Raw genomic sequence first — 23,947 nt, forward strand, 5'->3', positions numbered from 1 at the left:
GGACACTGCCCTTGAATTGCTCAGCACAACCCAGAAAATGGTATTTTTCAGTAGAATTCCAGAATGCTCTGGAAGATTAAGAAAAACTTTGCGAAACCGATACCATACTTAATTTTGCTTTTAATCTTCATAAGGAAGATAATGTTAGAAAAAGATTAAAAATTAATATGGAGATAGGCTTCCAATAATAATTTCCTAGTAGAAGCCTGAAACTTCAGATGCCTTCTGCAGTTTTGTTGTACTTTTCAAACAGAATCTATGGCAAACAGCCTTTTGCTAACGCGTGGAGAATCCAGGACATTTTTCTGAAGTGTCTTGGTGAGTGGGAAAAAATCAGATGTATAAAAAGAAGTCAAATTTTAAAAATACAATAATTACTGCATTATTTACAAACACAGCCCATGTGTTTGTCTATGTTGGCAATCTATTAAAACCCAGCAATAGAACTGTTCATAAAGTGTTGTACAAATAGAATGTGTATGAAGGTTGTAACAATTATAAGCCCTCAGGCATTTTAAAGTCTAAACAGACAAAAAACAAATTATAAAATAACAAAGAAGGCAATAAAAAAATCAGCATGACTGAACAAGAAGGCACTTGAATAGTGAGCCCCATTGCTGTTTTATTTTTTTAAATGCAATCTCATTTTTTGTGATTAAAATGGAAAGTAGGGTGGCTTACACAATTAGGACACATGATCGCATGAGTGAGTAAGGTGTATAGAAACATCTCTAAGCAAAAAGAAAGCAGACATATTAGAAAAAAAACATTCAGCATCTTCTGGAACCTAGTAAACTGAAAATATGAAAATATTTGTGTACTAGTGACTCTTCCCTCTCTTACAACTAAAATGGCAATTTTCTGACTCATTAGGGACAGGTTTAGCAGCAGGGTTCTAGCACTGCTGCCCTTCTCTACATACAATTATTCCTAGTAAGTGAATTTTGTATTAATGCAATGTCTGCTTTTAGATGCAACTGTTTAATTATTTACACAGAAAAAGGCTGTTCATTGATTGCTTCATTACTCCCTCATAACATTTCATTTGAAGGAGTAGTTCAGAGAACCAAATTCAAATCAGACTGGAACTAGCTGGGGCACCTGTAAATTGGGGGCTTGTAACAGGCATAAAATGGGGCTTTTAAGTGTTACCACTGGCTTTGATTGGCTTAAAATTAAACAGGAAAATTTGATAAACATTTTTAAAAGAGTAAGAGACATCCCATTCTCCATCAGTGTTCTGAACACTGTACAAAAGCTGGTGCTAAAAGTGATCATTCCCAGAGATAAAAATGCAAAATAAAAATAAAAAAGACCAAAGTATTTAATTTATAAGGAACATTCCCTAAAAGAATATGAACAACACAAATAGATCTTTTCCTTACTTCCATCAAAGTGCAAGACAGACCAACTGCTCACCTTCTCATTAGAGAGGCAAGTTGAAAATGCAGCTTTTGTGGATGGGTTTAGTTATGCAGAGTAACTACACAAACAGCTAAGGCCCACTAGTGAACACTGTCATAGAGAGGTGAAAGCACACACAGGCATGCAGAATGCCAATTAGCTACACTATACCTGGGTAAAGCCAAAAATTAAGCACTAGTTAAATACTTTCTAACTAAACAGACTTCAAAAAAGCTTTTTCCATTCCTGGAAGCTGGGTTTTTACATGTTTTCTCTTTATCATGTACTAGCTGTCACCTAGGAAAACACCCATGATTCAACAATTTAAACACAAGCACACCATCTTCAATTTTCTAAGAAACTACCAAACTATACCTCAGGATGCTGAGGAAAGGAGGAAAATATAGTTATCTTAAAAAGTCAGATAACAATATGGTAATTTGTTAAATGGCACCTTTTTCTCTGCTAAATAATGACTAGCATATGTAAGAGCTGGCATAAAAAACTGCAATCCCACCAACACCACCCCCTCCCTCCAAAGCTTAAAGTCAACACAGAATTCTCATTAGAGCTAGAAGCTGAATTAAAAAAGATAATTAAATCAATTTATAAAATATTTGCAGTCAAGTATTAATTAACTATATTGCCCAGACTCTCATTTTCAAAGCCACGTACAGGGAATAATCCTCATTTGAAAAAAAAAAAAAAAGAAAAATCTTCTAAAAAATGTGAAAACTGAACTTAAATATTTGCCTTTTTTTTTTTTTTTTTTTAGGGGGGACAGATAGATGGAAGAGAGTGAATGAGCATTCTTTTCAAGAATAGTAATAGTATCTACACAAAGTGGAGGCAGCATGGTTCACCAATTCAGAGCCAGAGGAAAGACTAGGAGCAGAACAAAGACACTGGACAGAAGAATGGAAGACTCTTCTGTGGCTGACTGGCTGAAGGAAACCTACTTAGTCTGGACTCATGGCAACCTAGGATACAAAAATCCCATAAACAACAGGGCATTTGTGCATGTAACTCCCTGTACACTGCTCTGAAAATTGATTTTGCAGAGTTTTTTCTCCCTCTCAACCTTTACACATGCACACACTGCACTGCGTGTTAGTAGCTTTCATATCCATTTAAATGCTACAGCCAAGATACACTGTGCACATTCACCAGCTCTGCTTTTCTGAAAAAGAGGCTGAGAAATTGGCATCTAGTCCAAAAGGGATCATATTAGAAAATATTTAAAGAGGGATTGAAAGGCCATGCACCAAAATGCCAAAAACCCAATGAAACCAAACCTGTTAAAGAATGTGGTTCTATGTGGTGCAACAAGATAAAAAAAAACCCCATGAATAAACTTTGACTCTCTTTGGTTTAAAACTTCGGGCCTTATTTGACCTATACTGTGTATTTTTAAACTAAGACTCTTCTTTTTAGAACAGTTCTGAATTAAACCTAAAAGAAAGAGCAGGTGAAAAAAAAAAGCTGATACTAGTACCTTTGGGGTTAGGCATTTTGGCCATTTTAGTCCTGGCACTTTTCCATCAAATTCCAAAACAAACAAGCAAACAAACAAACAAATCTATGGAAATGGAATTTGGAAGTCCCTGTTGTCTGAATTAACTTGATACAACAAAAAATAGAACTGCTTAACAAACTTTGACTTTTATGAATGCACAAACTTCAGGATTTGCTGCTCTAGAGCTATTTATAGAAAAGTACTTTCAGATCTGCATACTAGAGTTCATACTCACTTTACAGCCAAAAGGAAAGTGGAGCAAGTTGAAAGCACAAAATTGATTTCTTTTTTAAAGTTTTATAACATGTATTAAGTTAAAACAAATCACAACAGGGTTTTAGGCTGCATATTTATTACCAGAAACCTTGCCTGAGTGGGGAAACAGTTTTTAAGCACGCCAGTAAAGATACTCAAGGCACTATACTCACCAGTATGAATCTTCTCATGCCTCTGTAGCAGGTACTTCTGTATGAAACGCATGTCGCACTGACTGCACTGAAATGGTTTTTCACCTTGAACAATATAATTCCACATCCATAAGTTAATAACTACACACTGTTGTTTCTGATAACTACTTTTGAGGAATATTAAAATGTCTTTTAAAAACACCAGCATCTGAGCGAATTCCAAAAATAATACCAAAAAAAAAACCATTAGCCTTACTAAGTATAGGAACTGCAGAGTTCTTTCCATGATCCTAAGAGTCACATTAAGTCTAGCACGGAAGAGTGATCTGGAATGGCTGTAATTTCCTCATGAACAAGATCAATCACGATGCTGGCATAAGACTGCATTCAGGATACTGGCAAGCTATTATAATGGTAAGTACCTTTTTCACTTCTCCGAACCAGAGAGATACCTCATCAGGCAAATAAGCAGCCGGAGCACATTTTACAAAGGGGTCAATTTTGGCACTTAGGCTACAAGTCAACCCATTACTTTCTGATAAAGAAAGAAAAGAAACCTTGTAAACAGTTAGTTCTTCAGTTTATTAAACATATGTTGATTTTTTTTTCTTTTTCTGGTATTCTTTTGACACTTTGGTGCATGGAATCTCTAAGCTTAGATGCCAATTTAGCTACACTCTTAAAACTGAAATTCGCATAGAGCTGAAAACAATTTTTAACATAAGTAAACAACTCTTTATATAGTAGAAAAAAAAACAAATTTGAAGTCAAGCAGTACCTGTATGAATGAAGACATGTCTCTGTAAATGGTAGTTGGTTCTAAAGGCAGCATTGCAATGCTCACAAACATGAGATTTGTGGGTTTTCAGACCAAGTGATCCATCCTCATTTATTGTAAGGATCTATTTTAAAAAGAGTAAAATTTGTTCTCACACTACCCTCTAAAGGTGTCTTATTAACTACAAAAAAAAAACACATTAATTTTTGCGATGCAGAGAATTTAAATATTTCAGGTAAAACAATGCTAATTTCTACAAAGCTATGCGTTAAGCTTCTAGTACACATTTCCAATTGCAGTCCAATCCAACTTGTGTCTCTTCGTGTATTAAGAGATATTTCAACAGGACAGAGGCAAAAGCAGCTCATGGAAAATCAGCTTAGAGCTTCCCTAGACACAGCTGAGTCACTTTATACGCTACTGTTTACTTTGTCCGTCTGCTGGAAAGGATGCAAAGTAACCAAATCATATGTCAATAATCATATTTTAAAGCAAAAGTGAAAAGTTATATTCTTTTTTCAAATCACAACTCTAAATGTTTGCTAAAAGGCATTAAAACTTAACCAGAATAGTCATATAAATTATCTACATCTACGTAATACCAATAGAGGCAAAATTATATTTTAAAAAGCAAAGCCCCAAAGCCAAACATCCAAGAAAATAGTATTATTCTCCCCTTTCAGGTTTTTCACTCAATAAAGTATTGCTCACTCAATATACATATTAAAGCATCTACTTGACAAATTCAACTTGCCACACTCAATTGCTCTGTTGTCAAACAAAGCCAATATTTTCATATAAAGTTAAAAAAGTTTATATTTAAAAAATTGCACTATATCTATCTATTCAATAAAGCTAATCACAGGTTTTCTCTAATTTGTCAGAAAGGAAAAAGAAAAAAAAAACCACCCCAAAGCAAAACCCAGACTCTACTATCTCTGGCAAGAGAATAAGAAAACCAGTAAACAAATTACATTTCTAAAAGTCTTGCTTAACTGGAAACAGAACTATAAGGAAAAGCTTAAGTAACCTTAAATAAAACAGTTTAGTCCCTTGTTATTAGCAAAAAATGAAATTCTGCTGGGGAAACACATCTGCAATTTGATTAGCTACGACATTTTAGGTTTTATGATAATGACAATGATGAGAAAGAGAGAGTCAATAACTGAAACAGTAGCTCTGCAAATAGTAGCAAATACTGTAGGATCTACTTAATTTTAAATTCTGCTGCATCAAAACTCAGCGAGAGTGAAAGTCTCGGGCTAACAAATTCTTGTGCATTCACTCTGAAGGACAAGTACATTCATACGTTTGTAAGATTGGTATGTTACAGCTCCAGTCACAGATAGAGACAGTTGTAACAGCTCTGTTCTGTAACAACATACAGCTGATGAAACGGACTGGGTCTTTAAAACAAATTTAAATACATGTTATGAAATGCTTTTCATGTATTATGTTGGAATTTTAAAATAATTGTGCAGAAAATAACACTTAATGTCACGCTTATCCTAAACCTGGGCTCTTCTCCTGCATCTATTCACTGCACCACATCTTAAATGAAGAAAGTTAACTTAGTCAATGCAGCTTCCCTAATAAAAGCAACAAAAAAGCTCGTGCGTGTGTGTGCGCGTGCGTGTGCATACGTGTGTGCACGTGTGTGTGTGTGCGTGGAAGAGGGAAAAGGAGACAGGATTCATAGTAACTAATGACTTTTTATTTATCTGATTACTACATTAATATAAGATAGAATTTTAAATGCTTCACTATGTCAACTGACTTCCATTTGTCAAAGTTCCAGCTGCTGTTTGGAGGGAAAATCAACCCCATTACTCTGGAAATACTAAACTTAAACTGCAGTAGGCTCTCACCTATGTCGGTCCTCCAGCTTTTTTCTGCCTTTCTACTCTGACAAGTCTGAAAAAGGGGAAGAGAGACTGAAAAACAACCTGCTTAACGATTCTCCTGATCATTGTTCAATCTTTTGTCATCTCAAAAGACTAAACCTGTCAGATTGGGAGATAAAAAGGAAGCATGCAAGTACACGTCTGTAGAAAGAGGGACACGCCTCTCCTACCTTGCCATGTTTCCATGGAAGTGATCTGTGGATGTACTCAACCTAGATCTCCTTTTTCTATCAAAGGGAGAAGTGAGAAGAAAATGCACAGGATTTGGAACTTGCTTCCACACCCAATCTGAAGCAATTTCTCAACTTTCCAAGAATATGACAGGTGCAACCTTATTTGACATTTCTTTGGGGAGGACTGTAGGGTCCTGCTCCCAGGGCAACAAAAAGGTTTGGGAGATTTTCTTGGTGTTACGGTGAGTTTTCCTTCAATATATAAACAATTTGGGTTGATTTCTGAGTAGGCTTATTTTAATGCTGCTGTTTGATAACACATAACTGATTTCTGTCTATCAGAGCAGCCTGTATATGTTCTGTTTTAAGTCTGAAGGTTAACACTGATTTGGGGAATTACTAGAAGACACAACACTGCTACCTCATGAGGTGAAATGATTCTGATTTTATCTGAAGTGCTTCTCAATAGAAGAAAATTGGTTTCAGACATACAGGGATACATACTCTTCATGAATGGATCTACAAAACAAATTTTGAAGTAACAAACCAGCAGCTATGGTAAGAATCTCTTGATATAAATAAATACATATATGAAGATGATTATGACCACAGGAATTTTCCCTACCAGTAAATTATTTTATATATATATTAGTAAACTTTTTAGAATTTTCAAAACTACCATTTTAGATTTCTTTTTAAAAACTTTTCACTACTATGCATGAAGCATATAAAATTATCAGGCTCACAGAAAAGCACAACTATTATTAGATAGATACAGAGTAATGATTTATAAGTTGTCTACAAAGCTACTGACTCATAATTTAAAAAAAAAATATTTGGAGAGAGAACTGCCTGGAGAGACAGATGTTAAAATATGTCAAGAGTTCATGTTGCTAAAAAGAGTTCAAAGAAAAACACTGTTATATCAGTTTTGTTTTGGGTCTCTGGTGAACTTCAGAACTGCATCTTTACTGAGCAAACAAACAATTTCCAGCCTAACTACTTCAAATGCTAATGAAATTAGTCATAGTCAACCAAATCTTCAGGTCCTTTTAATCTTGGTTTTGCCAAATCAATGTCTTACTTTTGCTGGTGAACGCTGTTTTCTTTTCTTCTTTTTCTGCAAATCTACTGGCTCTCGTATTTGTTTTTTGTCTCGTTTCTGTTGTTCAGATGCATCAGTAAAGGTAATTTCTTGCTTTACACTGATCTGTTAAGATACCAAGTGCCAGTTTCAGGTAAGGTTCTCACTACAGAAAAGCAATTTTTCAATTTTAGAAGATGACAAACTGCTGAAACAGAAAACCTTTTTCTAAGGGAATTATCTTCTGGCTTCATTCTTTCAGAAATTTAAGTGAAAGGAATAATATGTATCTTAAATAAAAAGGGCACAGTTAATTTCCTCAATGACATTTTGAAGTATCCTTTCATTCATCTCCCAAGGTCTTTTTTCCTGACCTGTGGTGATTTTGAGATCAGTTCTTATGTTAAAATCACTTCCATCTGTAAAACCATTCAGTTTTTCATACCTATTTTACTTTAGTCCATGCTGTTGTCAATGCAAGGTTTAACGGAATAGTTTATTATATATTTAAGACAGAAGTATTTTTTCAGGAAAAAAAAAAAAAGACCAGTTCAAATGAAGTTTTTGGAAAAAAAAAATCTTCATCTAATGTGAATCTTAATAAAGACCATGATACTCTTACATTTTTCTAACACCTGAACCACCTGATCTGCAGCTAACAGAGTAGTGTTTTGACAGTGCTACCTTTCTGATGGCTATTCTTCGTGTGTAAGGCTGTCTACGTTTATAGTCCTGGTAACTGTCCTTTATGTTTGGAGGGTAACAGTGATGATGTGCTGCATTACAGGCAGATGCTCTGTTTTCAAAAGGAAGTCATCTACATGCTCTCTGGGAAAGCCGAGGTATGCCTTCTATGAGATATCGTGGAGGGGCATATTTATGGTCATGTATGAAGTGTCACAGTCCAACCTGCAGTGTGAATGCAATTGCTAAGCGTCCACATACCTTAAAAACATACAAGATGCTTCCTAAAGCAAAAGCAACTAAATAGTACTATAAACAGCATAAACATATATACCTTTTAATAACACTATTTATTCTGGTTTGTAGTTACCCTTGAACATTGAATATACTTAAAGAAGCACATTTTAATGCATTAGTTCTATGGTAACAGCCTGCTTATAAAATATTTATAAAACAGATACTTAAAGATTATACTTAATTGGCAAAATTTATCCACAGCCAGAGGCAAATGACATTTTCAGAAATAGCACCCATTCATAAATATTTTGATAATCATAATCCAAACAAGCAATTAATAGATTCTTGCCAGAGTAGGATTAGACTGCCAGATCAAGCTTCCTAGTAATTTCTCCAATATTTCACAAAGAAATTGCTTACAGGGACATTAACAGCATACTGCAGCCCTTGAGGAAGTCTATCTTGCGCATCCATTTCATCATCATTTTTTACCGTCTCCTCATGGACCATGAGTTCATCATGTGAAATCATCTCTTGCTGTCGAAGTTCACTTTCCTGTAACACTTCATCTGTTGCAAGAATTTCTTGGTGCGGCATAGTCCGATCTTGAAGCACTGCCTCTTGCCGTTCTCTCGATACTCCAGACTGGTCAGATACTGCACCCATCCCTACCATAGCCCTGGATGACTGCATTTGGTCTATGCCACCACATTTAAGAAATAATCCTCCCAGCTTGTCTTCAATGTTCATTCTTAAGTGCAATTACCTACAAAGAAAGTTTTAATAGTAAACAACTATAATTGGTGCACTTGCGTAAATTTTTTTACTTAAAAACATTTTGTAAGAGCTCAAGTCAGCACTCAACATAAACACATGCACTCCTAAAACTGATACTGAATAGGAGCCGAATGTTGGTTATTTTGGTGTAACGTGGAAAGATTCTCCTTTCACAGACATCCATGTGTACCCAAGTGAACGCTTTCAAATAAAAGGTTTCAAACCTTTTATTCAAACCAGTAGCCCTCTGACTACCGGCAAAGTTCTGGTAATTAAATGATAGCTAATTCCTCCTTCTCATCCCTTAGAAAACTTTTTTTTCCTGTGTGCCCTTTTTACTCTATTCCCTTTTTCCATTTTGACTGTCTTTTACAAACGCCTCTTTCATTTTGGTCCTGTTCTCCCTATTTCCTTGTCCCTTATGTGCCCTTTCACTGCTGCTACCCCAGGGCATATTGTAGCTGCTGGAACATCTTAATATCCACAAGTGAGAGAAAACTGGGCTGCATCAAAAGCAGAGTGGTCAGCAGGTTGAGGAAGGGGATACTCCACTCTCAAGACCCCATCTGGAGTGCTGCATCCAGCTCTGGGGCCACAGAGAAGAAGGATGTGAAACTGCTGGAGTGAGTCCAGAGGAGACCACAGAGACACTCAGAGGGCTGGAGCACCTCTGCTATGCTGACAGGCTCAGAGAGCTGGGGTTGTTCTGGAGAAGAGAAGGCTCTGGAGAGACCTTATTGCAGCCTTTCAATACTTAAAAAGGGAGTTTATAAGATGGGGACAAACCTTTTAGCAGGGCCTGTTGCAATAAGACAACAGGCAATGGTTTTAAATGAAGAGATGGTCAATTTAGACTAGATATAAGGAAGAATATTTTTGCAATGAGGGTGCTGAAACACTGGTAGGAGTTGCACAGAGAGGTGATGGATGCTCCAACCAGGGAAACATTCAAGGCCAGGTTGGATGGTGCTGAGCAACCTGACCTAGTTGAAGATGTCCCTGCTCATTGCAAGGGGTTGAACTAGGTGGCCTTTAAAAGTCCCTTCCAGCCCAAACCATTCTGTGAATCTATGAAAATCCAATTTTCTGGCTAAAGGTATATATCGAATAAGGACTACAGAGAGATCAGAACTGTTGGTAAAAAAGGCGTTCTCTTTCACCCCCACTAAGCTGAAGCATTAGTCAGGAAATACAAATTCCAATCATGAAAAGCAATACCATTAAATTGACTTATGTTACACGGACAGATATAAAATCATAATATTCCAACAAGTGCCATGACGCTATTAATTGGTTTTTAACATAGAGTGGCAGGCTCTTGTGAAGCTGGAAGTGGCAGCATCTTCTCATTCTACTAGTTACTATATATGCAAGATAGTTCTATAACCCTTCTCCTTGGCATACTGGATGTCCAGCCACAGCAGTCAGGCTCCTTCACCCAACTCTCCAGGCCCATAACTCCTACCATTCCACAGTGCCCTGGCCTGCTCCTTCAGCCACACACACCAACAGACAGACAGAGAAGACATCACTCCCCCACTCCTCTATCTTCCCACAGTTGGAGGGCAAAGGCTACACGTACAAAGGTTACAGCAGACACACGAGTGGGAGCAGAAGCACAGTGGAGCTGGACAACACACAGCAGGCCCGGCCAAAGCACCAGGCAGGGATCTTGGGGAGTATTATGACAGTGTCAGGACTTTTGATTTTGATGCATTCAGAATTATTACACAGATGTGGTGTTGGTGCTCATCAGCTTCAAAATCCATCTTCCTTGGAGTACACCAAAGAGAAGGGCTCCATCTCCATTCAAGTCTTAAATCAGAGGCTGTACTGCTTTCCCTGCAGCTCACAACGACTACTCATAACCAAAGAAATCAGATCTCTCTGCCTAAAACCACCAGGGCCATCACCCTGTAGAACTGCACCACTACAGCCCCCTGTCAACTTGCAAAAAGACTCGCTCAAACAAATCAAATCTATACAAATCTATACATCAAATCTATAAATTTCCATTTTCAGTTTGATGCATCTGATTCCCTTCTAAATTATTACCTTCACCAGGAAAATATTTTGAAAATTCTCAATGTATCTTACACATTTGTGAAGACTTGATACCAAAGTACACTGAGTTTACAAAATAGACCGTGGTTTCTCTTTAGATGAGATCCTAGAGAACACGGTAGGAATGGAAGCCACCACCAGAAACAGCTGAAAAATCTCACATCTCTTTTCAAATATTTTTGTATTTTATTTTCAAATATTAGTACTGATTCTTAACCTTCTGAAAGTTAAACTAACTCAATTTCTTAAACGAAGAAAAAAACAACTCACCACACACTCCAACAAAGTAAAAAGTCCATTAACACCATCTGATAGCAACTCACATCTTATAACTTGAAAGTGAAAGAACATTTGTCTCTATTCTTTATCGTGAAAGGTTCTAAACTTCTGAATAAATAAAAGAAAGGCTGACAGACAGGACGATCTGACTTCTACGAGTTTCAAATAGTTAAGATGCTCGCCAAAGAAAGAAGCTTTTCAGTCAAATACTTCATTATTTTTAGTAAGCCTTGCTCTGCTGGAAGTCAGGAGGACAGAGTCACCAAGCTAAATCTCTTTATATATGAAAGTGTCATCAATATTTTTAATATTCTTCCTTCCTACATAAAAAGCCCATTTTAGGGACCAAAACCACCTATGACAGGAGAAGAACATGGAAAAATACTGTTCAGAACATTTATGCTTGCAACTGGTCCTTTTCTGTTCTCCTGCAATTCTAACATAAGGAAGTTTGAAATCATGCTCTTGATTTTCACAGTGTCAGTCTTCAAATAAGGACAAGAATGCATTAAGAATGCCCCGAGTGAGCTCAGGTGGTGCTGTGTTACAAGTTTACTTTCAAATTAATCTAGTTTAGAGTAAAAGAATGAGATTTCAGATGTCTTCCAGGGAAAATGCAGGTCTGGTATGCCACATAGCCACCTGCAGACATTATATAATCCATGAAGTATTTTTTGGAGGTAACTGGGAAACCATACTGATAGTTTCTCAGCAATAACACAAACAAACAAACAAAACCTGGCACAGCACTAAGGCTGTATTTTTCCCACCAATGCAGATCTCCCAGAGAGATCTTGCAACAACAGCCCAAAAGAAGAAAATGAGGATGAATTTATTGTCTTATTGGTGTGGAATATCCTGTGCCAAGTAAGAAATGTGAGACAGAACTGAAGTTTTAAGAATCTGCCTTGCATGGAGCCATCACTTGATAAGAGATGGTGCAAAAGACCTGAGGTCGAGACTGATTTCTTTGGTAGAGCATTCTAAATATCTAGCTTGAAAGATAGACTCCAAGGAAAATAAACTGATACATCTGCTCATTTCAGCCTCCATCCCAAGTTAATCCATACTCAGGGTACATCTCACACAGACTGTCATTCACTATGCTTTTGTTCCACACTACAGAAATACCACAGCATAAGCTCACTGCAGATTCTCCAAAGGAATGACGTGGACAGGTACTAAAATACAAGAACTCAAGATGCTGAAACACATTCAAGGGAGAACAAACAGTATCAAGTGTGAGAACATGGTGGCCCTAATCTGTCTGCCCAGGCCATTGACAAAAACAGCACAGAAGGTTGTTCCACATGGAGGATACTGCCACATCACTCTGAAATTAGGTATGAATTCCAGAAATCCTGGATGTAAAGCTACTTCCTGGCAGGAAGGTAGGCAGACAGAGAAGCTGAGTGTTTAACAGTGCAGAGGAGCCTGCTGCTCTCACCAACAGAGGCAGGAAGGCTTGTGACGTGCCAAACCTAAGGACAGCTGGCGGGATGCAGCAGCTGCCCAGAGGACAGGCCAGCTGTGTGCTGGTGTTTATTGGTCTTGCTGATTCTCTCAGTTGCAAAGGATATGGAAACAGTTTCTCTCTCACCCTGACTAGTAGGTTTAGCAGAGTCATGCAACTATAAGCGCTCAAGTTGTTTTCCAGTCATGATCTTGAGTCATATCAGAAGTGGTGCAGTGAGTGCACTGCTTATTAAATCAGGCTTTCAAACATCTGGGTTTTCATAGAAAAATAACGAGAACTCATAGGGTTAGGCTATATATTCTAAATGACTAAACACAATGTAAGCTACACGACTGCTGCAGGTAATGTTTTAAAACAAAGAACCACAAACAAAAATAGGCTATTAATCCAAACAAGAAGCATCCCAATTGCAATTAATTCAGTAAAACACATGTAATTTGTCAACTGACACCTTTTGGCTCACATAAAAGGAATCCTATCATTTAAATTGAAGATGAGGCGAAGTGTGCTTGGAAGAATGACAGTGTGATAAAGGATGTAAGTTAAAAGCATTCAGACAAGCTCACTTTAGCAAGACTGCAAAAATTAAATACATATTTTAAGTGCAATATGCATCTGTGAAATAAAGATCAACTTACTTTGAGATTATCTCTAGGGAAGCTACAAAAATACAAACCATGTACACAGACATGCACATTTCTTGGCATAAAACATTGTTGTGTTTTCCATGGAATTTCAGAACTTCTATTAAGCCTCACCAAGTAATCTCACAATTTTTCTTTGAGTGCATATAGTTCCTCTATAAACTGACAGAAAAGCAGCTGTCAACAAAACCTCCAAAGTATCCATTTTGCTTGGAGAGGTTCTCCAAGCCTTTAGTCCAGGAAAAGCATCTCAAAAGAGGTGTCTACAGGCAGAGCTTCCTGGGGACACAAACGTTTTGGAGGGAAGAGAGGGGGAGGGGAAGGACCGCACAGAAAAGGTCTCATGGGACCCTCTCGGCACCTTCTCTTTTCACAGGGTGCTCCACAGCTGCTTGCAGAACATCCCCATCCAGTGAACCACGTTGCTTCATTTCAGAAACCTCTGCTTCACCAAACCCTACGGCTGTACTCCAGAACTATTCATTTCAGTAACCCTGACATCAGTTTTTCCAAATACTGGTGCAGTAAAGTCAGAGAACTAAGCACTAAAGACAGTATTCCTAATTAAAGAAACAACCATTTAAACAAAAACATACTAAATGAAAAGCACGACAACATTTCAATTCAGAATCAAAAATTAAAACACCATCAAGAGAAAACATTAATTGATTCAAAAAGTCTGCTCAGATGGTGGCTGCTACGAAGTAAAGCTGAACAGAGACCCTGAAGGAAAGCAGCAAAACTTGTTTGCCAGTGGAGTGCAACACATGGTCCAGCTCTTTTTCTCCACTTGGACTGATGGTGGGCAGGGGGTTATTCTGTCTTCTCCCTTCTTTTCTTAAGTAGGCAGTAAAGCATTATTTGATGGAATGAGCAATTACCCAGAGATACAAACTGGGTTCACTTCAAAAATAAAATTCATACGTGCAGAAATGCATGAATTCTGTAAGTTAGGATTCAAAAGACTATTTATGAGAGGTGAGAAAAAAAATATGTTTTAAGAATTAAGAACAGGGACAAAAGATAAAAATCACCTGCAGCTTAATATCTATTTGTGGAATAGAACTAATTTAATGTTTTTGCTTTGTTTTTTAAATAAGATGAACCTTTTCTATTTGTAAACAATGTCCTGGAAAAGTCGTTGTTTAAAGACTTATACTTCTCTTTTTAAGTGTTAAAAAGCAGAATTTTTTCCTTTCTACATCTGTATCCCACTCCACCTTCTTTCATATATTATCTTCTCCCAACTTTTCCAAGGGAAAAAGGAATGAAAGATGGTTGAGGGAAACAGGGAAAGAAAGTTGTTGAAATTTAATTATTCTTCTGGCTTAAACCTTAGCTCCTTCTGAAAGATTACAGCAAAGACTTGACAGAGAAATAAGACTTCCATGTACAGCGATAAACTCCATTTGACCATATTTTCTAAGATACAACAACCCAAACACAACAGCCAGGATGTACAACAGCAATTCTAACTTGCCTTTAGCAACTCGATACTGTTCTGACAAAAACATCTACGTCCAAGATTCCCTCAAAAAGCTGACACTTAGCTCAGTCCGAGGTGTTATATGGTTTCAGTACAACCTTACACTGGAAGCAGCCCGATGACATTATTTCAGTTCCACATTTTGGGAAGTCTGCTTTCACTGAAGGTTAAGACAAGGCAACCTTCCTAATGAACAAATACCTGAAGCTACAGAACATGTACCTGAGCACATTCCTACCACATCCTTGCTTCCACAACAGCCTTTGGAAGAATGAGTGCACGCAGAGCCCAAACCACAAAATATATAAAGGTTACTAGTGCAAAATGCACATAGAACAAGCTTTTAACAACAGAATCTGGGGAAACCCTCATCTTCTTAGGGTTCAACTCTATGGTCATGCTACAATGATTTGTGCTAAACTGTAAACTTAAATGAATATAATGTATATACAATCTATACAACTCCCTAAATGAACATTCTTATTCTGTCACAGAATTTAATTTTTTTCCTTCCCTATTTAGTGAAATTCACTTTGGAAAGGTTTATTCTGAATTTTTAAAAAAGCCAATCACCATGTAATCAGCAGTTTACTGGCATGACTAGTAAAACCTTTCTGAATAGCCAAACTTCTGTAAAATCAACTACAAATGATAGGCCATTCCAGTGGGACATTTGGTGTGTTTTCTTATTTACCCAACTCTCAATGATACAGCTGTAAGAAAATCTGAGGCATGGGCTACCAGCTCAAAGGGTAGTGCCCTGCACCTCTCCCCCGTCACACCTCCTTGCTGCCTTCTCCAGGCTGAGCAGAGAGCTGTGCAACTGAGAAGAGAGCTGTGCAAAAACACACCCACAGAAAAGCCATGAGGGTTTGTCTGGATCAGTGGGACCGAGCAGGTCAGGCTTACGGCACATCCACGGTGAAGAACCAGGGAGGAGGGAACGGGGCTGATTCTTTCAGCAGCGGTCAGCAGTCACATCAGATTAAAGGGTGTTGTGAAACCGCTCCACAAATGCAACGTACACACACAAATGAACACCTTGCAGACAGACATACCCAAGGGCTATGCCAAATTCAGATCAGGGGAAAAAATGTGTCTCTACATTCTCAAATGCTTTCGCCCTAAAAGGAAGCATAGAAGTCACCAATAAGTCTGCAATTCCTAATGCTAATGAAGACAGAGACAGCAACATGGCTTAGTAGCATATTTAAAACTGCTAATGTTGAAGTATTTCCATGAATAAAACTGCCATCAACACAAACCCCTCCAAGAGAAAGAAAAAAATCAGAACTTAACAGGTTTCTAACATCCACTTTAAATCCCTATCAAGCCATGAAACATGTTAAGCAGTCTCTTCATATCAGAAAACATATTTATTTGCACTACTAAAATATGGATATAGTCCAATATAAAAGGAAACACAGATAGCTTTCACAATATCAAAGGTTCAATTTTTAACATACTGCAGAAGCCTAGCAAGTAAAAAATAACACCCTACTTAATGATTCTAAATAAAGAACAGTAAATAAAATGATCTCTTCCCCTACTCAGAAAAATAAGACACAGCTAAAAGAATGACTTTGAAATTAACACACAAGTGTTTCTAAGAATGAATCAGAATGTGTTGACTTGCAAAATGAAAGTAATCAAACATAAATCAGCCTGAAAAGGTTCACAGATCATAAAATCAACACATTCTGAAAGGCAACATATGATACAAACACCCTTATGACTTGTTGCACATTTATTTCTAAGTGCTCCATGTTGCTGAACACATGCCAGCACAGGGCCTGATCCCACCAAGATTTACACTCATACTGAGCTGTGAATAGTCCTATTACAATCAACAGGATTACTCACGGAAAATCTACTTATCATGCATAAAATTATCCATGCGTGAAAATCTTTGCCACGTTTCCTATCCTGAAATCTTTATTCAATCGTCACCAGCATAACCATAATCTATTATCAAATGTACCTATTGAAAAGTTTCTGATACTGCATTAAACAAAGCCAGGGTTACATGTCAAAATCCACAGGGATGTCACCAATGTAGCAAACAAACTTTAAATGGTCAAAAAATCATAGGCAACGTTATGGGTTTATCTGAGAAAGAAAAAAAAAGCCAAAAGCCTCTGGTTCTGTGGCACTAAATTATAACCTACTAGAAAATAGTTATTTTTGAGAATTTATCTAGGAATTTCTACCACTGTATAGTTAACCTCAAAAGAACAATGCAGAATTTCTGCCCTTGCACCATGAAACTTGGGCACTCAAAAGTGCTCACTCTGGGGACTTCTGATGGCATTTATATTCGGGAAAACAAGCACTAGACATAACTAAGGCTACCGAGCATCTTCTAAGTACCTTTAGTAATTCATAACTTCAGTCTAACTGGTGAAAATTTTGTGACATTCCGTGTATCACATGCCTCATGCTGAAACTTTATAAAAGTAGTTCAGATAATGTATCAAATGTTTTTACTACTTGATTTAGATAACAGTGCAGTTCTAACACAAAGCCGAGCCAATTTAACAGCTAATGGTCATTGAAAGGGGCAATCCTGATCCCTGTTCCTAACTCTGAGAGTCCAGCCTATCTTTTGTACCCACTTTGATCTCATATAAAGACACACTTGTTTACACTCCAGCAGTCTGGCAATTTTTTTTTCCCAGTTACTAATTTTCTGAGGATAACTCACTGGCTGGATTTACCACAAAGAAGACAGAACAGCTCAAAACAGGGTGCAGGAGTGGACCCTTTTCTGTTCAGCATTCACAGCCTAACTCTCTCAGCCCATCTCACATATTTTCACCTTAAAAATAAACAGAGAAGAAAAATACATTCCTCTTTTAAAAATGTGATTTTTTTATTTTTACAAACCCTTAAATTCCTTGGGTCTCACCACTCCTCTGCTATGTGCAAGTATCTGGGAGGCATCTCTACTCATCACTAGCACTATGATAGTGCTGCTTTACAGAAGATGACAACGCACTGATGCTCTGTTACCCTACTGGCCCAAATGGCAAAGGTCTGTACGTATGTGAGAATGTCTTGATGGTTGCACTCAGAGAGTTGTGGTCAGTGGCTCCATGTCCAAGTGGACAGCAAAGACGAGTGGGGTTCCTCAGGGCCCAGTAGTGAGACCAGTGCTGTTTAACATCTTTGCTGGTGACATGGACAGTGGGATCCGACAACAGTGAGCTGTGTGGTGTGGTTGACACCCTGGAGGAAGGGATGCCATCCAGAGGGACCCTGGCCGGCTTGAGAGATGGGCCTGTGAGAATCTCGTGAAGTTCAACAAGGCCGAGAGTAAGATCCTGCAAGTGAGTTGGGGCAATCCCAAGCATAGATACAGGCTGGGAACAGAACAGATTGAAAGCAACCCCACACAGAAGGACCTGAGGGTATTGGTTGATGAGAAGCTCAACATGACCCAGCAATGTGTGCTCATGGCCCAGAAAGCAAACTGTGCCCTGGGCTGCATCCAGAGCACCATGGGCAGCAAGTCCAGGGAGGGGATTCCCTCCCTCTGCTCTGCTCTCATGAGACCCCATCCAGAGTGCTGCATCCAGCTCTGGGGCCACAACAAAAGAAAGATGTGGACCTGCTGGAGTGAGTCCAGAGGAGGTCACAAAGATAATCAGAGAGCTGGAGCACCTCTGCTATGCAGACAGGCTGAGAGAGACAGGGCTGTTCTCCCTGGAGAAGAGAGGACTCCAGGGAACAGCCTTCCAGTACCTAAAAGGGGCCTAGAGGAAAGCTGGAGAGAGACTTTTTACAAGGGCCTATAGTGACAGGACAAGGGGGAATGGCTTTAAACTGAAAGAAAGAAGATTTAGATTAGATATTACATAGAAATTCTTGACTGTGAGGACAGTAAGAGACTATAACAGGCTGACCAGAGAAGCTGTGGATGCCCCATCCCTGGAAACATTCAAGACCAGGCTAGATGGGGCTTTGAGTAACCTGATCTAGTGGAAGGTGTCCCTGTCTATGGAAGTGGCATTGGAACAAGATGATCTTTAAGGTAGTTTCCAACCCAAACCTTCTGTGACTCCATACATTTGTATACAAAAATTCTGGTGTTTCTTTCCAGACTGCTTTTTAAAAATCCTTAAAATATTATAAACTAAAACCCCTGGGAGAATACAAGAAGTTATATGCAAACACACAGAAGGGACTGCCTTCACTAGGGTACCTTGTTTCATCATAACTCACCTTTCCAGCATATTGTCACTGATTTTTATTTTTTTTTAAATAAAAAGATCATAAATATATGTACATGTGTTTATATCTATATCTGTATCTATATATAGATATATCTTTTTCTACAGCACACAGCATGAAATGCTCCATAAAAACTGGTGACACTACTAAGATAGTTTATAATACCCTTGCTCCATTTGTTGCAAATGTCAAAATGTATAAATGAGTCACAGAGCACACAAAGAGAAAGCCACAACCATTTGCCACCTTGCAAAATAGGATACAAGCCTACACAAGCCATTTCTACCAAAACTTTTTAAAAATAGGTGATCAATAATTATACGTTCCACATTTTCTGGGTGCTTATGCTGACACATTTGGGTCAAATTCACCTAAAATGCTGAGTACTCAAGGCTGCAATTAAATCAATTACAACAATACTTTAAAAATACAAAGATAATGCAATGTTGTTATTAAAAAAAAAAAAAAAAGTTCTTAAAGAGCTCAATGGACATCCACACCACTTGCAAACTTTCATCTTACTCACAGACACCAATTCTCCAGCCATAAAATAAGAAATATCCATTTCCTTTCCCTGAGGCAAAATCAAATACTTGTAATAATAAGCAATGTTCAATATAGGTCACAAGGGTAAACTTATCAGTTTATAGTGCTCTTGTTCCTGCAGCCATCACAGCTCCTGAGGGGAGAAGGCAGCAGCCCTCACGTGGACAGGTAAGGCTACTCCAGTTACTTAGATAACTACCATGAGGAGGTGGGTGAGATGGTCTCGCCTCTCCCAGGGCTTAATGACTGATCAGAAAGCGTAACCAACCCATGGGTTTCCAACCAACATGGAGTAGCCACTTTGGTGGAGAATCACTAGAGGAATGGAGGCACTCCAATGCAGGAGTGTCATCCAGAAAAGGTGAGCACAGCAGTAAGACTGAAGAGGGAAACGCTGGTTACCACCACGATGTAACAGAACTGAGAGAGATTTGGCTTCATTTCTCAGCTATGCCACTGCTTTTGGGCACATCTGTTATCTTGGCAAATCTCCGTTCCTTCTTTCCACTTCCTTGTCTCTAAATCAGGTGCAATGACCCACCTAGGATTTAGATGTGCAGTGAGCAGTAGGAACTACCTGTGAGGCCCTCGCACACCTACTGATGACCATTACAGAAATTTCCCAAAGAAATATACCCATTCTGCCTTCAGAGCAGGATTAAGCAGAGCATAGTAAGAGAACATGAATTATGCAATGAGAAGAAAGCAAAGTACAAGGCAGCTGCTTATTCAATTTACGTGCATTCAAAAAGGTAGGGGCTATTTAGTATCACTAAATACTACTATACTAAGGTACAATATATTAGTGATATAATGAGGATGGTAAAATTAAATGGCACACGTAAAGCTAAATGCTGTAATTTTAACGCCTGCATGGTTGACTTATACCTAAAATTGCTCTTCTAAAAGCATGCTTTTCTTGGAATATCTTTACTTCAGCTTCATTGTTTTATAAGAGGCCATCTATGTGCATTAAAGAAAAATAGTAATTACAGAAAATTTCAGGACTATTACTTAATGCATCCACAAAGACTAAATAACATTGGACAATAAGCTAAAGAAAGTATAATCAAGAAGGTTTTGATCAAAAAAGCTGGAAGTTAGCTGCAAAAGTGATCTCAGAGATTCTGGAAGATATTCCTCATTTACATACATGAGAGCATATGGAAAACTTAAGAGGAAAAAAACAACACTCTTCTAAACCATAAATGAGAAGGACATGAACGACAACAAAACAGATCTCAGTTACAGAGCACAGGTGATTATTTCTAGACCTTGCTTCAGTATTTGAAAATGTTATTTCAACATGGGCTCTCAGGTCGTGAGAGCAATGCAAGTATTTTAGAATACAGGAACCACTCTCCTAAGTTGCAATTTCAACTTTAGCATATCAGCATGCCTAAAGTAGGCATTTTTCCCCAAACTTCATTACAGCAAACTAACTTGGGGTAAGATTACATTCTGTGTAACATCTAGAGACAAATTCTGCAAAATATCATTGGCTCTCTGTGGACTAACTTTTCATGGGAATACTGACAAGGAACACTTTCTTATCTAAACCTGCAGAGGAGGCAGTGTCATACCTCAGGATAGCTTCATGTTTAATGGGTATTTATTTCATTGCAACTATGTTTCAAACATACCCTTCAACTACCTCAACTAATCCCGTTAATCCGAAACATGGTAGAATGAATACCTCTTTAGTAAAAGATTTCACTCCAGACAGACAAAGCAAATCCTACACTTTCTATACTATGTTTTTCAAACACTAGTATTACCTTAAGTGGCCATCTTTCAGACCCACCTGAAAAGATGGGGCCAAAAGTCTGGGCCAGAAGGTCAGAAAGAGCCCTTCTTAAAGCTAAAGACATAGATCCCTATTAACTGCCCCACTCCTCAAACCCTACAGGTCTACTCTATCTACAAAGAAAACAAAAACAAAACAAACAAAAAAAAGCCTTTCAAGGATCTACCTATTCCGCAGGACTAATACACCTAGTAACTAAAAATGACAAAACTAAACATGAGACAGAGAAAATAAACTACCTCAAGCACATAAATACCTACTGCACTTTTACTAACATAAACACAAGGCAACACACATGTAACATAGTCAGTAGAATAAATAAGCCCTGAGGAAAGAAAAAGAATTACAGGTGACATAATGTGATCAAAATGCACAAGACATTTCCAAAAAGGTATATGGATCCTTCAGAGATGACAGCAGTATAAGAATATAAAAATAGTAAAATGACAATGATTTGGGTATCACTAGGAACACTATCTTGAACTTGTATATTCTGGTGGCAGCCCTTTCTTTCCCCTAATGCACAATGAAAAACAAGGAGCAGACAATGCTGTGATGCTCCATTAGGGAGAGCACTGACCAAAAAAAAAAGAACCAAAAAAAAGAAAATCTATCACTATTCTTCAAAGTATCCCAGCAATTACAAACTGGGCACCAAGGAGCAATTTTCATCAGTGGAGTCAGGGATTGTTGGGGCCTAACCAGCACTCCCTGATACAACAGCATCGGAACAGTATCAAGCACCTTCATAAGCATAAACACAAGAGCCAGCACATAAACAGACACATGTTAGTATTTAAAGACCGTATGAGATCAGCCAGAGAGGGAAGGAGTAGAAATAAACTCTAAAATCATGGAAGTGAGCAACTAGGTCACTTTCTCAAAACCCCTCTTGGAACACAAGCATGTTACAGACCATGTAAATTTGCCAAGAAAAGAATATCCTTCCGTACAGTTAGGATATTTTTCCCCATTGTTGCAACAAGTTCATCACCTCCCTGCTGATAACCAACACTTGTGGTCAGATTAAATCAGCTAAGAACTATTCCTATCCTGCTTACATAAAATTCCAGAATTGTAAATCAGCCTTTTTTAATCTGGCTGATCCTCACTTCAAAAGAAAAAAAAAAAGGCAAATCAAATAACTACTAAATCCAGTGTGCTTCTGCTGCATATCCTCTTCAAAAGACTATCCACAACCCCAGTAAGAACTTCCAGGTAACTCTTTCCCTTGATACTTCAAGAATGGTATGAACAAGGAATCCCACTGACTTTTACCACATACCCCAAGGTAATTACTCCTCATTACAGTTTTAAATTTCTCAAACAATCTTCAGGCACTTAAGCCCATTTTCAGATCAAGGCAAGCCAAAGCACAAGTTGCCTAGAAACTATTTTATAGGAGCAATAATAACAAAGATATGATAGCCCATTAACTAACACTGAAAATAACCCAAAAAATAAAACTCAGACTTCTCAAGATTGTGCCCTCTTGAATAAAAAGATTGTGGAAATCGGAATCTACCTCAATGACTTTGGTACCCTGCAGCTAATTCTCACTAATTAAGTCCTAGAATACACTAAAACAGGAATTCAGATCGATCAAAAGATATGATTCTGTGTTTATAATAACTCCTATAATCATTAGGAACAAAAATCTTGAAGGTTCTTGATGCCATTAACTCACAGACCAATAATTAAGAGCTACCATCCCAAACAGGTCTGAAATTTCTGAGAACTCATAATCAAATAACTTCATGATGAAGCCAAGTCTCAGTGAAAGACATTCAATACAACCCATAATACTAAGCAAGCAGGAAACCAATCTGTAAAGTCCAAAAATATACTTACAAGATTCTGATGAAAGAAAAAAATGTTCTACATTTATGCACTGCTTTCCAGATACTGTTTCCTCATCCAACCATGTTAAGAGCCTCAAGTCCTCAAGCCCTGAACATGCTGATGCAGCTGCACTCACCCAGGTTCCCTCAATGCACAGATGTGTCCCATGAGGTAACAGGGCAACATCTTATTACAGAATCTTAGAATGGTCTGGGTGGGAAGGGACCTTAAAGATCATCTAGTTCCAATCCCCCTGTGGGCACAGACACCTTACACCAGACCAGGCTGCTCAGGGCCCCATCCAACCTGGCCTTGAACACTCCCACAGAGGGGCCACCCACAGCTTGGGTAACCCCTTACAGTGTCTCACCACCATCAAAGTTAAGCATTTCTTCCTAATATCAAATCTAAATCTACCCTGTTTCAATTTACAGACATTCCTCCTTGTTCTAGCACTATGCCCACGTACTCAAGAAGCAAGAATCAGAGCCAAACTGCTCTGCTGAACTCATGTCCAAACAAACGTAGGAAATGAAGAGTTGTCCAGGGTTACAGCAAATTTTAGGCACATTAGATGTAACTACAACAGATCCCATTTTTTCTAC

The 23,947-nt window shown here is 38.1% G+C and overlaps 1 protein-coding gene across 4 annotated transcripts in view; it reads right to left on the bottom strand.

The window, feature by feature from the left end:
* ZNF148 (zinc finger protein 148) overlaps positions 1-23,947 on the bottom strand; it is a 43,180-nt gene that overhangs the window by 12,122 nt on the left and 7,111 nt on the right. The window contains exons 2-5 of one of the 4 annotated variants that reach the window (XM_050340329.1): positions 8,608-8,953; positions 7,267-7,392; positions 4,106-4,229; positions 3,349-3,432 (exon numbers count right to left, since the gene is read on the bottom strand). In XM_050340329.1, coding sequence (XP_050196286.1) covers positions 3,349-3,432; positions 4,106-4,229; positions 7,267-7,392; positions 8,608-8,937 — 664 coding nt within the window. In that variant the 5' untranslated portion in view covers positions 8,938-8,953. The remainder of the gene's footprint in view (positions 1-3,348; positions 3,433-4,105; positions 4,230-7,266; positions 7,393-8,607; positions 8,954-23,947) is intronic. The other 3 variants (XM_050340331.1, XM_050340330.1, XM_050340332.1) reach the window with 3 other exon arrangements.

Source organism: Myiozetetes cayanensis, unplaced genomic scaffold, assembly GCF_022539395.1.
Source record: "Myiozetetes cayanensis isolate MyiCay16 unplaced genomic scaffold, myiCay2020 scf9, whole genome shotgun sequence".
Taxonomy (NCBI): domain Eukaryota; kingdom Metazoa; phylum Chordata; class Aves; order Passeriformes; family Tyrannidae; genus Myiozetetes; species Myiozetetes cayanensis.